The sequence below is a fragment of the Hyperolius riggenbachi genome, chromosome 10 (assembly GCF_040937935.1).
Source record: "Hyperolius riggenbachi isolate aHypRig1 chromosome 10, aHypRig1.pri, whole genome shotgun sequence".
Lineage (NCBI taxonomy): Eukaryota > Metazoa > Chordata > Amphibia > Anura > Hyperoliidae > Hyperolius > Hyperolius riggenbachi.
The window spans coordinates 175,320,897-175,336,460 of record NC_090655.1 but is presented as its reverse complement, the minus strand read 5'-3'; the positions used below and the strand labels follow the sequence as shown (position 1 = coordinate 175,336,460).

At 40.9% G+C, this 15,564-nt stretch overlaps 1 protein-coding gene across 8 annotated transcripts in view; it reads right to left on the bottom strand.

Annotated features, from left to right (window-relative positions):
- Positions 1-4,265: 4,265 nt before the first annotated feature.
- Positions 4,266-15,564, bottom strand: part of LOC137536026 (pepsin A-like) — a 124,492-nt gene continuing 113,193 nt past the window's right edge. For 7 of the 8 annotated variants that reach the window (XM_068257989.1, XM_068257988.1, XM_068257983.1 and 4 more), the window contains 8 exons: positions 14,951-15,104; positions 11,495-11,612; positions 8,579-8,697; positions 8,264-8,463; positions 5,355-5,471; positions 4,875-5,019; positions 4,641-4,739; positions 4,266-4,535 (listed from right to left, as the gene is read on the bottom strand). In XM_068257989.1, coding sequence (XP_068114090.1) covers positions 4,386-4,535; positions 4,641-4,739; positions 4,875-5,019; positions 5,355-5,471; positions 8,264-8,463; positions 8,579-8,697; positions 11,495-11,612; positions 14,951-15,104 — 1,102 coding nt within the window. In that variant the 3' untranslated portion in view covers positions 4,266-4,385. Of the gene's footprint in view, positions 4,536-4,640; positions 4,740-4,874; positions 5,020-5,354; positions 5,472-8,263; positions 8,464-8,578; positions 8,698-11,494; positions 11,613-14,950; positions 15,105-15,225; positions 15,289-15,564 lie in introns of those variants that run through there. The other variant, XM_068257987.1, reaches the window with a different exon arrangement.

Sequence of the window (15,564 nt, the reverse complement as noted above, 5' to 3'; positions counted from 1 at the left end):
TTTGCCTGCCGCCTGCCCTGACGTGGATTGTTATTAGACTCTGCTTATTGCCTACTGCTCTGTACCTTGCATATCTGATCTCACGTGTATGACCCTGGACTGTTCTGGACTCGATATATTCTGTGTGTCTTGTTTGGCCTGGAGGTTTATCTGCTCACCCTGCATTCAGCTCCAATACTTTGCACACTTAAGGCCTGGGTGTAACCGAAGTCAGGTAGGTGTTATTTCCTCACCTCCTGTTCAAGCGGGGACGCGCCACATAGGGTGAAGCGTGTGGTGATAGATTGGGGCATTGGAGCTGATTTGTGAGCAGGTACTCTGAAGGGCCTTACACACACCCTTTGATCCTTTCCAGTTCGAGGTAGACTGGTATCGTGCAATTAGAAGATTGAATATTACTTCTAAACAGAATACGTGGAAAGAGGAAACTTCGACTTCAGTGGAATTAACTGGGGACTTAGGATTCTTCCCAAATAAAGACTTTACAACACAGGACATAGCGAATTTACAGACATTATTGTCCTTGTGTGCGGAGGGGCAGGGATTGACTCCAATGGACACGCAAGTGACTAAGGAAATTGATCGACAATGTGAACCTTTTAGACCATGTAAGTCAACGAGAGAATTTTTGAGTACACCTGGTTCTGCTATTGACAAGTTCGATATCAGGGGGCAGAGTGAAATGCAGGCCCTCCTGTATCCGACTGAGAAATCTAACTTATCCCTCGTAGAACAAAGAGCCCTTAAATGGTTGAAAAGTAACCCTAGGGTTGTTATCAAAAAGGCAGATAAGGGGGGTAACCTGGTTATCTTGTCCCGCACTTATTATGTGGAAGAGGCTTTGAGACAGTTGGAGGGGACAAATGCTTTTTATGAAAGATTATCCAGGGACCCCCTTGTCCAATACAAGAAATTGTTACAATCTTTGTTACGAAGGGGAGTAGAGGAGGGCTGGTTCACCAAGAAAATGGGGGATGGGCTTTTTCCACCATTCCCTAGGAGGCCGGTTTGGTATTTCCTGCCAAAAGTCCATAAAGATTTGGAAAGACCACCGGGGCGTCCAATAGTGTCAGCCAAAGGTTCTCTTACTGAGCCATTATCTAAATATTTGGAATATAAATTACATCCCTTCTTGGAGGGCATTCCGTCATACTTCGCTGACACTTTGGAAGTCCTGAGACGATTGCCTCAGTTGGACTGGCAGGAGAACTTTAACCTGGTCTCGATTGATGTAGAAAGCTTGTATACTCGTATACCCCAAGAGTTGGGGGTTAAAGTTTTGAAAAAATTCTTAATTGATCGAGGTAAAGATGATAATTGGGCAGAGTATATTGGTGATTGTTTGCATTTCATCTTGACCCATAATGCTTTCTTGTTTCAGGATCGCTGGTACAGGCAGGCCTCTGGCGTGGCGATGGGGACATCTATAGCCCCAACGTTTGCTAATATTTTCTTGGCAGCTTGGGAAGAAGAAGTAATCTATGATGAGAGGAACCCCTATCGCCATGCCATGGGGACCTGGCTAAGATATATGGACGATGTCCTGTTGATTTGGAAGGATACAAAAGGTCGCTTTGAGGAATTTCTGGTTTGGATCAATGAAAATGATTACAATATGAGATTTACAGGGGTGTGGGGTGGGAAGAGTTTGGAGTTCTTAGATCTGACCCTGTTTTCAGAAGGTGGTAAGTTACTGAGTAAGGGGCACCGCAAACCAACAGCCACTAATAGCCTACTCCTGTATTCCAGTTTCCACCCCAGACATGTGGTTAAATCCATCCCATACAGTCAGTTTGTTCGCCTGAAAAGGAACAACAGTAAAGAGGATGATTTTCTCAAACAGAGTTATGACCTCAGGCTGAGATTCTTGGCACGGGGCTATCCTGCTGAACTGATTGTTGAGGCCTTTCATAAGGCTGAGGGAAGATCTAGGATGGATTTGATAGAAGGGGGAGGGAGAAGGAGAAGAAGGGCTATGGATCAGAATCAAGATGGTAATAGGGTTGCGGTGCCCCTGGTATTTGATTATTCCCCCATGGCAGGTAATATCCGCACTTGCATCTCGAAAAATTGGGGTGATTTGAGAGGTACCTCAGATTTGAGTGGGGTGATTAATGATAAACCACTAGTGACTTTTCGGAGACCAAAAACCATTGGCGATATGCTGGTATGTAGTGAGTTCAGGGAGGAGAAACAAATAGACTGGCTCACCAGATCAAGACCGACAGGAAATTTTAAATGTGGAAATTGTAACCACTGCTCCCATTTTGTTCCGGGAAAAGAGGTGATCCTGGGTGGGGAGAGATTTAAAATCAAGGATTTTATACACTGTCGGTCTATGTTCGTGGTGTATGCTGTTTTATGCCCCTGTAACCGCTTCTACATAGGCATGACAACTCGCCAAATGTGTAAAAGGTTTCAGGAACATGTTGCATCCCTTAAGTCAAAGAAGGGGGCCGGGCGGTTGATTGATCATATGTGGGAAGAACATGGAGGTGTAAGGGGAAGACTGCGCTTTCTGGGTCTAAAAATTGTGGACCCCCCACATAGGGGAGGCGACCATGAAAAGTTGCTAAGGCAGGAAGAAGCCAGGTTCATCTCACGATCAAAAGCCTGTGGGCGACTTGGACTCAATGAAAGGAATGAACTGTATTGCTTCCTTGAACGATATTGAGTGTGTCATTTTGAGTGCTATTAGGATGTTATTTTCCAGGCTTTATGGGGTCCGCTGGTTGGGGAATGCCTCACTGTTTTTATGATTGATTTTACCTGGTTTTGTAACTCTTTGTATCTATGGAATGTTTTAAATGTAATTATTCCTTATGTTTATATGTGTCTTTTTGTTTCTCCTGCAGAACATGAATCCCTGGAGTTCGGGTGATACTTATGCGATTTGGTGGAGAGAAAAGCAATTACACAGAAACCGCTGTATTCAGCAGCGGTCTGTGTCTCCATGGCAACGCTCGCCGGCTCCTTCTCTGTTTACATCCGCCAGCCTGATCTACGTAGCAGCGGCTGGGCAAGCGGATTGGGCGAAAGCCTAGGTTCCTGATTGGGCTGAATCCGAAGGTCCTGATTGGACGGCGGTGGCCCGACACGTACCCGGAAGGGGCGGGACCTTAAACACTGCGGCTCCCGGCGCGCTCGTGGACGCCCTTAGAACGGACTGGCTGGCGGTGAGTAAACGTACAATTTATTACATATAAATAAGGGACATGTTCGGTACTATGGTTGGTCTCTGAGGAAGCGAGCTATAGACTCGTGAAACGGCTGTTAGACTTCGTTTTTCTCCCTCTGCCTGCAATGTCTGTTTGTACCCATGGTAAATAAACCTTAAGCATCATCTTGAGTGCCCAGCGCTGTTCTTTCTCCTAATTGCCAGTGTTGATGTCTATGCTGTGAGCACCAAGTTAGCTTTTGGAATCCAGGTACTGTGCAGAAGCCTGTTGGGTGCCGGCGATTCTTGGAACTCTCCTTCCTTTGGTGATTATATGTTAATATGTATGTCAGTCTTTATTAATCTCAATAAAAATGTATTGATGGAAAAATAAATAAATAAATAACTAATAAACATTTAGGTCTTTGGGCTGCTTAGGAAGAGAAATCAGAGACTGAGACAAATGGCTATCTATCCATCACACAAAACTTTAACCACTAATGCAGGGCAGTTTTTAGATTATAGAGCTCCCAGGGCGAGGGTCTAAAAATTGTGCCAACCCCATAGATTTGGGCGCACTATTGCGATGCAGTAACCAGAGATGACCACCAGTATTAGCTAGCCCTCAATATAGATAGCCAGAGAACCCCAATATTAATTAGCCAGATGCTGAGCTTAAGCTGGAGAGCACAGATGGGGGACCCAGGTGAGGTGGGGGTCCGACCCCCCCCCCTCCCCGACGCTTAAGCTGGAGGGGGAGCGCAGATGGTGGACCCAGGTGAGGGAGGGGGGTCTGACCCCCCTCCCCGCCGCTTAAGCTGGAGAGGGGGGTGCAGATGGGGGACCCAGGTGAGGGAGGGGGGGTCCGACCCCCCTCCCCTCCGCTGTGCACAATACCCCCTTCCTGCCCGCTACCCTGGTCCGCTAGTATCACATATTAGCCTTATTTTTGTTGTTAAGAACAGATTTGAACACTATTATGTAGGAAACAATGCCAAAAACAAATCTGCCTTTGAATTTATAGTACAACATGTGCATCATTCTAATATTTCCTTTCAGATTTTTGTCCAAGAAAAACTCAGCATCCTGTGTTTATTAGTATGGAAAGTTTATTGTATTTTGTAAATGCACTTTTCTTTATTATGGGAGAATTACGTATATAATCAGTTGTGCAGGATATTGCTATTGTAGACAGAAAGAAAGAATTTTGGAAAGACCAATATGCTTTCTATGCAATTGGAGCCATGGCTACATAATTGTTGGCTCTGTCAAACACCACATAGTTTTCACGGATAAATACATCTCCTAGAATCCATAGGTCTCCTGAATTGGTTGGCAGATTCATAGACTGGAATCCACTGGTGCAGCCCTGTTGATTCTGTGGAATAAGAAAACGAGTATGTCAAAGTAGAGGATGTCTTGTCATCACCAGCATATATACTGTAATGTGCTGAAAGAAAGTAGCAAACATGTCTAAACCTACCTGTCTCACGTATGCACTGGCTGGCAGTGGATACTGGACACCATTGATTGTAATCACAATTGTTGGCATGTTACTGATGTTGTTGCAGTTAATCACATACTATCAAAAAAAAAACAAAAAACAAAACCAGCATGGTTAAAAAAAATGATATTTAATTTTATTTTGTTGTTTACTGTTAAAACTGACTAGCATATTTCATTGTTTGTAACACCAACTAATATATTGAAGAGTCACCTGTCCATTGGAATCTTGGCTTGCTCCAATATAGTACTGAATGTTGGCAATGGGAGTAGGTGGTCCAGCCAAAAGAGAAGTTCCAGTGTCAACAATAGCTTGGCATGATCCACTGCAAGCAATGACCTGTCCATTGATGGATATGCTATCCAGAAAAAAATGGTTTAAAATACAGAGTAAATTACTTTTAGATGCTATAATCAGTTTGGTAAATGTTTTCAGTGGGGTTAACAGGGCAGGCTGGAGTAGATATGTTACTCTGCACACTGCTTTTCAGATGGAAGGGAGAAAGAGACAGACTGCCTTAGTTCCCAGGAGCTACTAATACTGAAGGGGGATTGCAGGAACTGGCCACAATTCTTACTGGCGTGGGGGTGAGGGAGGGGAGTTTAGGTAGCAAAATGTCTAGAACCTGCCCTGGTGGTACATTATTATTGTTTGGAAAGTTAGGCTAAGAGTCTCAGTTAACTCTATACTCACCTGTCCACTGTTATCTGCCAGTATGTTTCAGCAGTTAGAGGTACCCAATTCAGGCTTCCACTGTAATAACTGGTGTCTACCCCACCAAACAGAACAAAGCTGCCACTTTGTCCTTGACTAGAGGGAAAAAAATACAGTAATTAGTTTGTAAAGTTGAAGTAACATCTTGATAAGCTGGATAACATGATTCTGAAGTAACACTTTTCCACTAGATACATCTTTTCGCACACTTAAGAAGATCTATCAGTTCATGGTACTCAATGGGCTGGTTCACATCAAGTGTGTTTTCCTGGTAACAAGTAAACATCTACCCTCAGTGTTTGCAAAATGGTGCAGATTTTAGAAATTATTTTGAGTAGTACAGAAAACATTTGGTATCATGTTATGTGGCATACAGCTGCATACAACCACAACTGTAGTTCATTGTGGCTTTATTGGGCAACTATCCTGTGCAACTTTGGGTCTATTAGTTATTAAGGTGGTATAGTGTGCTCATATCAAATGAGGTATCAAGAAATGTATCACAATGAGAAAATGATGCATTAGTTGAAACCTAGAAAACCACAACTTTAGTACCGTCTCAAAGTGCTATGATTGTTAATTTATTAGTGCCTTAGCAACTTCAATTCATAGAGAACACATAAAGCCATAAATAAAACTATTTAAAACCATTAGAAGTTTTTTAGCCATACTCACATTTGTAATGTAGCAAGGTGAAATTGCACTCAAACAGTCACTCAACGATGCCTATGCAAATAACTGTACACCCATGGGCCTCTAATCAACTGACTTCTCCTGAGTTTTCTCTTACAAAATAACTTTTCATCACTTTAAAATAATTTTTAAGCACTTTGTAATTGGAAAAGTAGTTGAAAAGTACTGTCAAGATTATTTTGATTTTGAATATTCTCTTTCTTGCTGTTCGCTGAAAGGCATTTTATTGATAAGGTGTTAAAAAAATCACCTAAGAGAAAACTCATGCGGAAAAAGTCAATGGAACAGGGGCCATAGAGTCTAGAGAAAGACACTGGAGACTGAAAGTATTTTGATACAGATGTTGGAATATTACGTATACACACTTTAACTGCTTCCGGACCGAAGCAGTACGAATGTCCTGCAGGTGGTCATATGACTCTGACAGGATGTAGATTTTACTGCTTTGGAAACCACACATACCTGCTGCTATGACGAACGCGTCACTTTCTCCCGCCACAGTTCACTTGCTTGCTGTCTATATGACGGCAGAGCTGTGTGAGCAGATCAGGAGCCGATTTCATTGGCTCCTGACCGAGTGACCACTGTAAGCCAATCCCATTGGCTTACTTTGATGCACAGGGTCAGGAGCCAATGAAAGCGGCTCCTGACCGGCACACAGAGCTCTGACGTCATAGCGACGGCACAGAGAGAAGCCTGTGGAGATGGCAGAGCGGGTCCTAAAGAGGCTTCCCCCTCCCCTGTAGTTTCACGGAATCCAGCACTGTCCCCTCCCAATCCTCCCCGACAAGCTTGGCAAGGCTTGATTTATTTACCTCTCCGGGATCCAGCGCAGGCGCAGTAGTGGCTCTTCATTCAGGCTAGGCGGAAATAGCCGAGTCCGACTGCATCCGCTCTACTGTGCAGGCACAAAAGGACTTGTGACTGTGCAGTATAGTGAATCGATCGGGATCAGCTATTTGAGCTTTAACCTGAATGAGGAGTGGCTAGTGCGCCTGCGCAGGATCACGGTAGGTAAGTACCTCACCGCACTTCAGGGGATCCTGGCACTTGAATGGAGGGACAGAGGAGGACAAGGGAAGCCTTGTTAGGATCCAGAGGCTTCCCCCTCCCGAGGTAAGTTTCCCCTAGAGGAATTTTTCTTTGAGTACAGATGCTCTTTAATGTGAAACACTGACTATTGTCATATGCCATTTGCATAGGCATATCTGGGCAACAGCTTTAGTGCAATTTGTATCATAAAACCTTGTTAGTAAAAATATGAGGGCTACTAAAGAACATATAATGTTTTTAGTGGTTTAGTGTAGAGTTGTGCAAGACTACAGAGTCACACTCATGATTTATGAGAAATGATTAGTTGAAACCTAATTGTGTCTTGTGGAAAATATTATTGATTTCTGTAACAACCATACACAAATAGAATATATAAAATAAAATACATAGAGAGATGAATGTATATAATTATATAAATTAACAATCCATAAGTGCAATCTGGTAAATAAATGACAGAAGGTAAATTAACAAAGACAACAATTATCCTTTGCAATACACCACACTTACACTTACACCACAAAGAATGTTTTCAAATACAACACTACACTGAAAATACACATGTATAGTATCTCATCAGTGCATCTAAACAGTTTCTATTCTGAGTTCAAAGTGAATGCCACATGCCTTTGCAGAATTAAGCTTATTTTACTTATACTCTGATACTCCTATTGCACAGGCTTATGCCAGCAACTAAATTACAGTAATATGTGGCAATATATGTACAGCTTATAGAATTAGTTTTCTCAATATGTACTGTATTGCCTCTTCTGATTCATACTTTGCTGGTAGTAAACTGCCAAATCAATATACAGTATCTATTTTCTCTTTACAAGGTTTTACCCACAGTATGTCCTCTTATACATAGTTATTTTGTTGATGTTCTAACAGAACTATACAAATAATATTTTTGAGTGTGGGTTTTTGGGTTTGTGTTAAACATATGACAAATAAAGACATCCATATGGCAATCTGATGTTATAATCTATAGGCTATAATGCATGAATGCTGTACTCGTAGGAAATGTTTGAGTTCTCGCTTATTGCAACTCTGGGGATCTGGTGTCCAAAAAACTGATAGTGCGTGAAGTACTTTATGTAAGAAAACACATTTTTGTAGTAGTAATAATGGTAATAATCACTCACGAACTGAGATACACGGAGAAAAGATCCTGAGGAATTAGTCCCTGGTTCCACATATTATCAAAAACAGGTGTTGCTTGAGAAGAAGCCAGGCTTGGATATGCCAGTCCCAAGATTCCATCGAATGGAGAGTAGTACAAGAATGAACCAGGCTCAGACTGACTCAGACCAAAAATTTGATTAGTGACCTGTATGTTTCCAACCTGAGGTTAAAAAAGATAAGTTACTTAAAACCTTTTTTGCTGATCCTGTACATTTTATGCCTAAAAGTGCAGCTTTTTCAAACAATAAGCAGAAAAATCTACTTTCGCTCTTTACCTGCACAGTATCATATCCCAGGAAACCAGACATACTGCCAGTACCATATTGGATGGATACCGGTGTGTTTGTAGCTTGGAAAGTTGATGATTGCTGTGGGTTAAACATATGGTGATTGGCTGAAAAGAGAAAAAAAGAAATATGGGAAGATCAGAAATCAAAACTGGTTGAGGTTATCTACAGTATATGTGGATACTATCTGATGTTTCTACTGATCAATGACATTGGATGGACTGGAAAGCTGAAAAACATATTCTTATTGCTGAAAATCTGTATTCAATCCCATTGTGTCAGATTTATACCGTGCAGCATGGCCATTATTATGAACCAAAGTATATAGACTGTTACTTAAATTTCTCTTCAGAACATAGATTAGATACTAGAGATGTAGCGAACTGTTCGCCAGCGAACGGTTCCAGGCGAACTTTGGGGGTTCGCGTTCGCCTGCAGCAGGCGAACTTTTGCGGAAGTTCGATTCGCCCTATAATGCTCTATTGAGCAAAACTTTGAACCTCTATATCACAGTCAGCAGGCACATTATTGTCAAACACAACCCCCCCCCTCCCTCCCTCCCTCCTTCAAGCAAGGTCATTATGCCATTTCACTCACTTGTCTGCCTACACTAATTAGTTAAGGGACAGCAGCTTCCCTCCTCCCTCCACCCTCCAACCCTTCTACCTACTCCCTCCTCCCTCCTCCCTCCTACCGGAGGGAGGAGGGTCTCATCTGCCAGGGAATTATACTATTTCAACCACTGTACCACAACAGTAGTAACTGACGCTAGCCTAGCATTTACCATTTATGCTCAATACAAGAGGAAAAAGTAGACAAGACAAATAACATTTATATCACGCTTTTCTTCTGGCGGACTCAAAGCACCAGAGCTGCAGCCACTAGGGCATGCTCTATAGGCAGTAGTAGTGTTAGGAAGACTTGCCTAAGGTCTCCTACTGAATAGGTGCTGGCTTACTGAACAGACAGAGCCGAGATTCAAACCCTGGTCTCCTGTGTCAGAGGCAGAGCACTTGAGCATTACACCATCCAGACATTACTTGCTAGTGGCTGCAGCCCCGGACGCTTTGAGTCCGCCAGGAGAAAAGCGTGAGATAAATGTTATTTGTCTTGTCTACTTTTTCTCTTGTATTGAGCATAAATGGTAAATGCTAGGCTAGCGTCAGTTACTACTGTTGTGGTACAGTGGTTAGGGTGCTTGCCCACCACACAGTGAGACCTGGGTTCAAATCCCAGCCAATGTGAGTTGGCTTTTATGCTACAAATCCTTAAAGGGAACCTAAACGTTGAAGGATATGGATGTTTCCTTTTAAAATAATACCAGTTGCCTGAATTGCCTGCTGATCCTGTGTCTCTAATACTTTTAGCCACAGCCCCTGAACAAGCATGCAGATCAGGTGCTCTGACTGAAGTCAGACTGGATTAGCTGCATGCTTGTTTCAGGGTGTGATTCAGCCACTATTGCAGTCACAGAGATCAGCTGGACTGCCAGGCAACTGGTATTGTTTAACAGGAAACATCCATATCACTTTCAGTTAAGGTTCCCTTTAAGCAACCTAATGTTTCTATTGCATTGAGCATAAATAGTAAATGCTAGGCCAACTTCAGTTATTACTGTTGTGGTACAGCGGTTAGGGTGCTTGCCCACCACACAGTGAAACCCAGGTTCGATTCCCAGCTATGGTATGTAAACTGGTTTTTGAAATAGTATAATTTCCTGGCAGATGAGACCCTCCTCCCTCCGTTAGGAGGGAGGAGGGAATAGGTAGAGGGGTTAGAGGGAGGAGGGTGGAGGGAAGCAGCTGTTCCTTAACTAATTAGTGTAGGCAGACAAGTGAGTGAAATGGCATAAGGACCTTGCTTGGAGGAAGGAAGGAAGGAAGGAAGGAGGGAGGGAGGGGGGGCCTCCAGGTATTAGAGCCCTTGAAACATGTTTTCTATCATTATTGCAGCCGGTAGAATTTTTTTAAATTTTTAAAGTTCGCCTCCCCATTGAAGTGTATTGCGGTTTGCGAACATTTTTGCGAACCGAACCTTTCGCGGAGGTTCGCGAACCGAAAATCGGAGGTTCGCGACATCTCTATTAGATACCTTTATGCAAATTATTATTCCTGATAAAAACTGGTGTAGAAAGGAAATGTTTAAGTCCCTGAGAACTTGACACACTTTTCAGGCTTTTTAGAAAAGCCAAGTTTAAGCTAAGTTAAAAAACGAACAAAAAACAAAATAAAGTTAGCTTTAAAATAATATTAAAATCAAGTTTGTGCCCATAAAGATATCACTCACTAATTCATCCCCCCCCCCCTCCCCTCTCCCTCAACAAAAGATTCTAGTTTATTATTTGCCTGGTTGATCCTGCAGCTCCTCATGGACCAATGTCGATGAGGAGAAAGCCTGTCCTTTGTTTGGCATTGTGGGTTCCATTCTTTTCTCCCCCAGAATACTGGGAAATCAAAAGTCTTGTGAGATGTCTGAGTGACACGTCAATAACCTACTAGAATGAAAGTCTGTATGGAAAGAAGACGTGAGAGAAGAGTGGGGGGATGCCCGAGCAGAGCACAGGGAGATAAAAAGGAAGGGAGGTAGTGAGAGGTCACATAGTGGCCTCAGTTGCCTTCCTCAAGATGGAAACATTAACTGGATTGAACATAGAGAAAGGGGTTTTTTCAAAGGTGACAGGCTAAAGATATGGGCAGAGGACTGGGGGAATGGAAGTATGCAAAAATGTTTTTAAACTTTTTTTTTTCTTAAATCTGTATAAATTGAGTTTAAAACCCCTTTATTGAGGATTGTATCAGGTGCATTTCTTATGGGAACACCATTTCTAGGTATAAAATGCTAAGATATGGTATGCCAGGTAATTTTTCATTGGCATTAAGCGTTTATTTCATGAATAACACTCACTGCATGCTGGGCTGGAACAGTACACGGATGGAACCCATAAGTTTGCAGATCCTGTGTCAAAGATTACAGTAAAGGACTGAGGTGGGGTTCCAATGGAGATTGTACCAAAATATTCAATCTTTCAAGAGAAATAAAAGTAAGTTAATTGTTAAAATAACTACATTAAACATACAGTATATTGAGACTTCTGTCTCTAAACTCCAATAACAAGCTTGATTAATATAATTAAAATAAAAAAATCATATACATTTTTTTAAATACAGCCATTACATATGTATACTACTTTTTAACATGAACTATGCCATTAATATTTTCAAGCAGTGAGGACAGGACATTCGAGACTGAAGATATTTAGTCAAAAGGGGGAAAATTCAACAGTAACTACCCAAAGTGGAGTGGTGGTCCGATAAATATAACATTCTTTTTCGATCACATTTGTAAATAAGAAAAATAATTAAAATCCACACCCAGTGACAAATCTAAATATGCATTTATTAGCAAGCAACCCAAATATGCAGACCCAGTATATGTAGGGATACCTGTGCTTATCTCACCTCCTCTGGGTGGTCCAACAGTGTCCATCCACTACAGCTCACTGCTCACTCTCTGAGCAGTATCTCGATCTCACATTGTAACACAGGCCTGCTGTAGTGGATGGATGCACATTGCTGATACCCAGATGAAGTGAGATAAGCAAGGCAATGCCCATACTCTTCTGCATATACTGGGGATGGAGGGCAAAAGGAGGATGACCCAGGACCATACCTCCCATATCTATACTGGCATATTTATTTTCTTTTAAACAATAACATTTGCCTAGCTATCTTTATGATCTTTCTAACATAAATAGTGTCTGAATTACATACATGAAACAAGCTTGTGCCTAATCTAGCCAGACTTCAGTCAGAACATCGGATCTGCATGCTTGTTCAAAGTCTATTGTTAAGGGTAATTTTAAACTGCATCAGTTGCATTGCAGAATAATTCTCCATGTCAACTCACTGCTCATACAAATCCATGGACCTATTCACAGCTCTGAATTGTAATGGACCCTGTTATTCTAACTCTCTGAATGCAGGCTTTGAATTACTATCTATGGCCAGCCTCCATTGCAGTTTATACACATTATAAGGTGTACAATATGCAATGCGCACAATGTGAATCCAACCTAAAACTATTAGAGGCATCTGCAACTTGCATTGTTATAAAGGAAATAAATATGGCAGTCTCCATATCTCTCTCACTTCAGGTTCCCATTAAAATGTGAATAATGTAAAGTATGGTGTTAGTCATGAAGCATTATGCCAACATGAAACCAACAAATCTTAATTCCAATACTTTGGCCTCAATTCACTAAGATCACGCTGGAGTTAATAAGGCATGAGAAAACTTGCCACCACACAGTGGCTCATACGCAATTCACTTTTTCACCTGAGTTTTCTCCTGGGAGATAATTTTTCATTTTCTATTAAATTAACTTTCCAGCACTCTCCAATTTAAAAAGTACAAAAAATTAAGTAACAGATTACTAGCAAAACTATTTTGAGTATTTTTCTTGCTTGCTGGGGGTTTAAAAGGCATTTTATTTACAAGTTTAAAAATATCACCTAGGAGAAAACTCAGGAGAAAAATGAATTGCATATGGCCCAGTGAGAGAGTTATCTTATCTCTTCATTCCTTAAGTTACCTCCTCTGTAGTTAAGTTACCTTCTATGTAGTTATTTTCACTCGCAGTTAATTAACAGCCTGTCTTTAACTTTAGAATTCTGGAGTTATTTTAAGGATTGAAGAGTTAACTTAAAGACAGAAGAGTTAACTTTAGGTTTGCCTGAGGTAAAATGTTTCCTGAATACTACATGCCTCATCACCATGGTGATAACTCTAGAAACGTTATTAAAGACAGGAGGTAAGCTTAGTGAATTGAGGCCTTTGTCTCTTCTTCAGGCATGATATAAAACTGGATCAGAACTGTATAGAAGTGAATGTAACATACAAATACTTTTGAAGCCTATTTAGATAGCAAATCATATATAAGTCTCTGTTACATTCAATTTTGTATGGTTCTGAACCAGTTCTGTATCATGCCTGAAGAACAAAATTGTAAGTTTCAAAAGCTTCCATTCAAAAAGTGGAATATTTGGCATCAGCTAATCACAATTAAAACTGTAGTTGGGCTTTTAAAGGTAAGTGTACTTATAACGTATACCATATGATGCAAATGTATCAACTTGACATGGCAGGGCACTAAAAACAATAGTTGCATGTACATAGTAATGAAGGTTTTGGGATAATTTGTGGATCCTGACATGATGGATTATTAGTTATTATTATTAGTTAGTATTTATATAGCGCCGGCATCTTCCGCAGCGCTGTACAGAGTATATTGTCTTGTCACTTAGCTGTCCCTCAGGGGCTCACAATCTAGTCATAGGTCTATATCGTGTAGTGTATGTATCGTATGTATGGATGTGACGTTCATTGCTATCTTTGCTCAGTGGAGCTGGGTTTCTGAGTAACAAAACATTGATGGGCCCAGAACATCCTGGCTAGTTATAAGCCATATGGTATTATGGTTAGAAATTGCTTGTTGATGAAGTATGCATACCATCATGTGACCGAAAGGGTGGATGCACATGTTAATTTTTGTTTTTTTTAAGCTCACAACAACAACAACAAATGGAGACTACTTTTTAGTGAGTATCTGTCTATTACATTTGATGGACGTGCTATAAACTGTATTGGGTTTTATCGCCGATAAAAAAAACTGGTTTAAAAAAAATTGTTGCCAGAGCCTACAATTGCATACATTTTTCTGTTTACAGGTCATGTCTGCAGTTGGGTGAGCTGGCTATCATTTTATAGAAAACTATGTTTATCAGAACAGTGCACGTGCTACTCCAAATCATTCTGGTGTGGATGCAAATTTCATGCAATTTTTTTATGTAGCTTGGAACTCAACAAGGCAAAATCAACAAGAAGTGCTTTTGTTCAAAGCTGCATACAACTTTCAGTAAATTTGTATGCAAGCCAGAGTTATTAGCATCTAATTGACCCTCTCTATTCATTTGTAACAGCTTCATGGCATGCTATTTGCAGTTGTAATTACCCTTCAATTTAAAAAGTACTAAAAAAGTAGGTGAAAAGTGTTGTCAAAATTATTCAGATTATTTTCTTACTTGCTGGTGGCTTAAAGGGCATTTTATTGCTAAGGTATGAAAACTTCACCTAGGAAAAAACTTAGGAGTAAAAGTGAATTGTATATGGCCCTTAATATACTGTATATGTTATTGACATCAAACTGAACTGACTGCATAAATAACATTTTGTGACTTTAGCAAGCTGTGAAGCAAAACACTTGAACAATATAAAAAGCTATATCACAAGGTTATGCGTCTTGAAAGTGTTCAGTACAAAAACCTGATATTCAAGAAAAAAAATATGAAAAGTGCTACTTACATCCATGTAGTTCTGCAGAGGCTCTCCAGAAGCTTGTGCCAAAGATGGGAAGTACTTTGTTGCTGGATTATAAGGATGCTTTTTTAAGTAGTCACCCAGTAATCCGAGCCTGTTTAAGCGTGCCCGGAGGGACTCCCCCTTTCTGAGAGGAACCCTGAAAAATATTTTGACATATGCATATTAATAATGTAAGGGCTTTAACCATGTTTCTATCCAGTATATATCATTATACAAGCAACTTTAGTATATCAGAAATAGTTATTATAGTCACATACTTTACCACTCCACATTGTGCCAGAACCACCAGTCCCAATAGAATAAGGATCTTCATGACTTCCCTTGCCCCACTCAGATACCAGACAGAATGGTCAGTGGATGTGGTGCTAGGAATCTAGGCACTCTTTATATAGACCTCTTTGTATCCACCCCTGTCCTTCAAAACAACAAAATCTTATGGGAAATCTTCCATCACCTTCTTGAAGGAGATGGAAACTGCCAGATCTGTAATTTGTAGCTGATTAAAGCATGATATGCTTTGCCAATTCAAAGATGAACGGAAATATGTAAGGTGTTTCCACTGTAAGGTATTTAGCAGAATAATAACTACATGACTT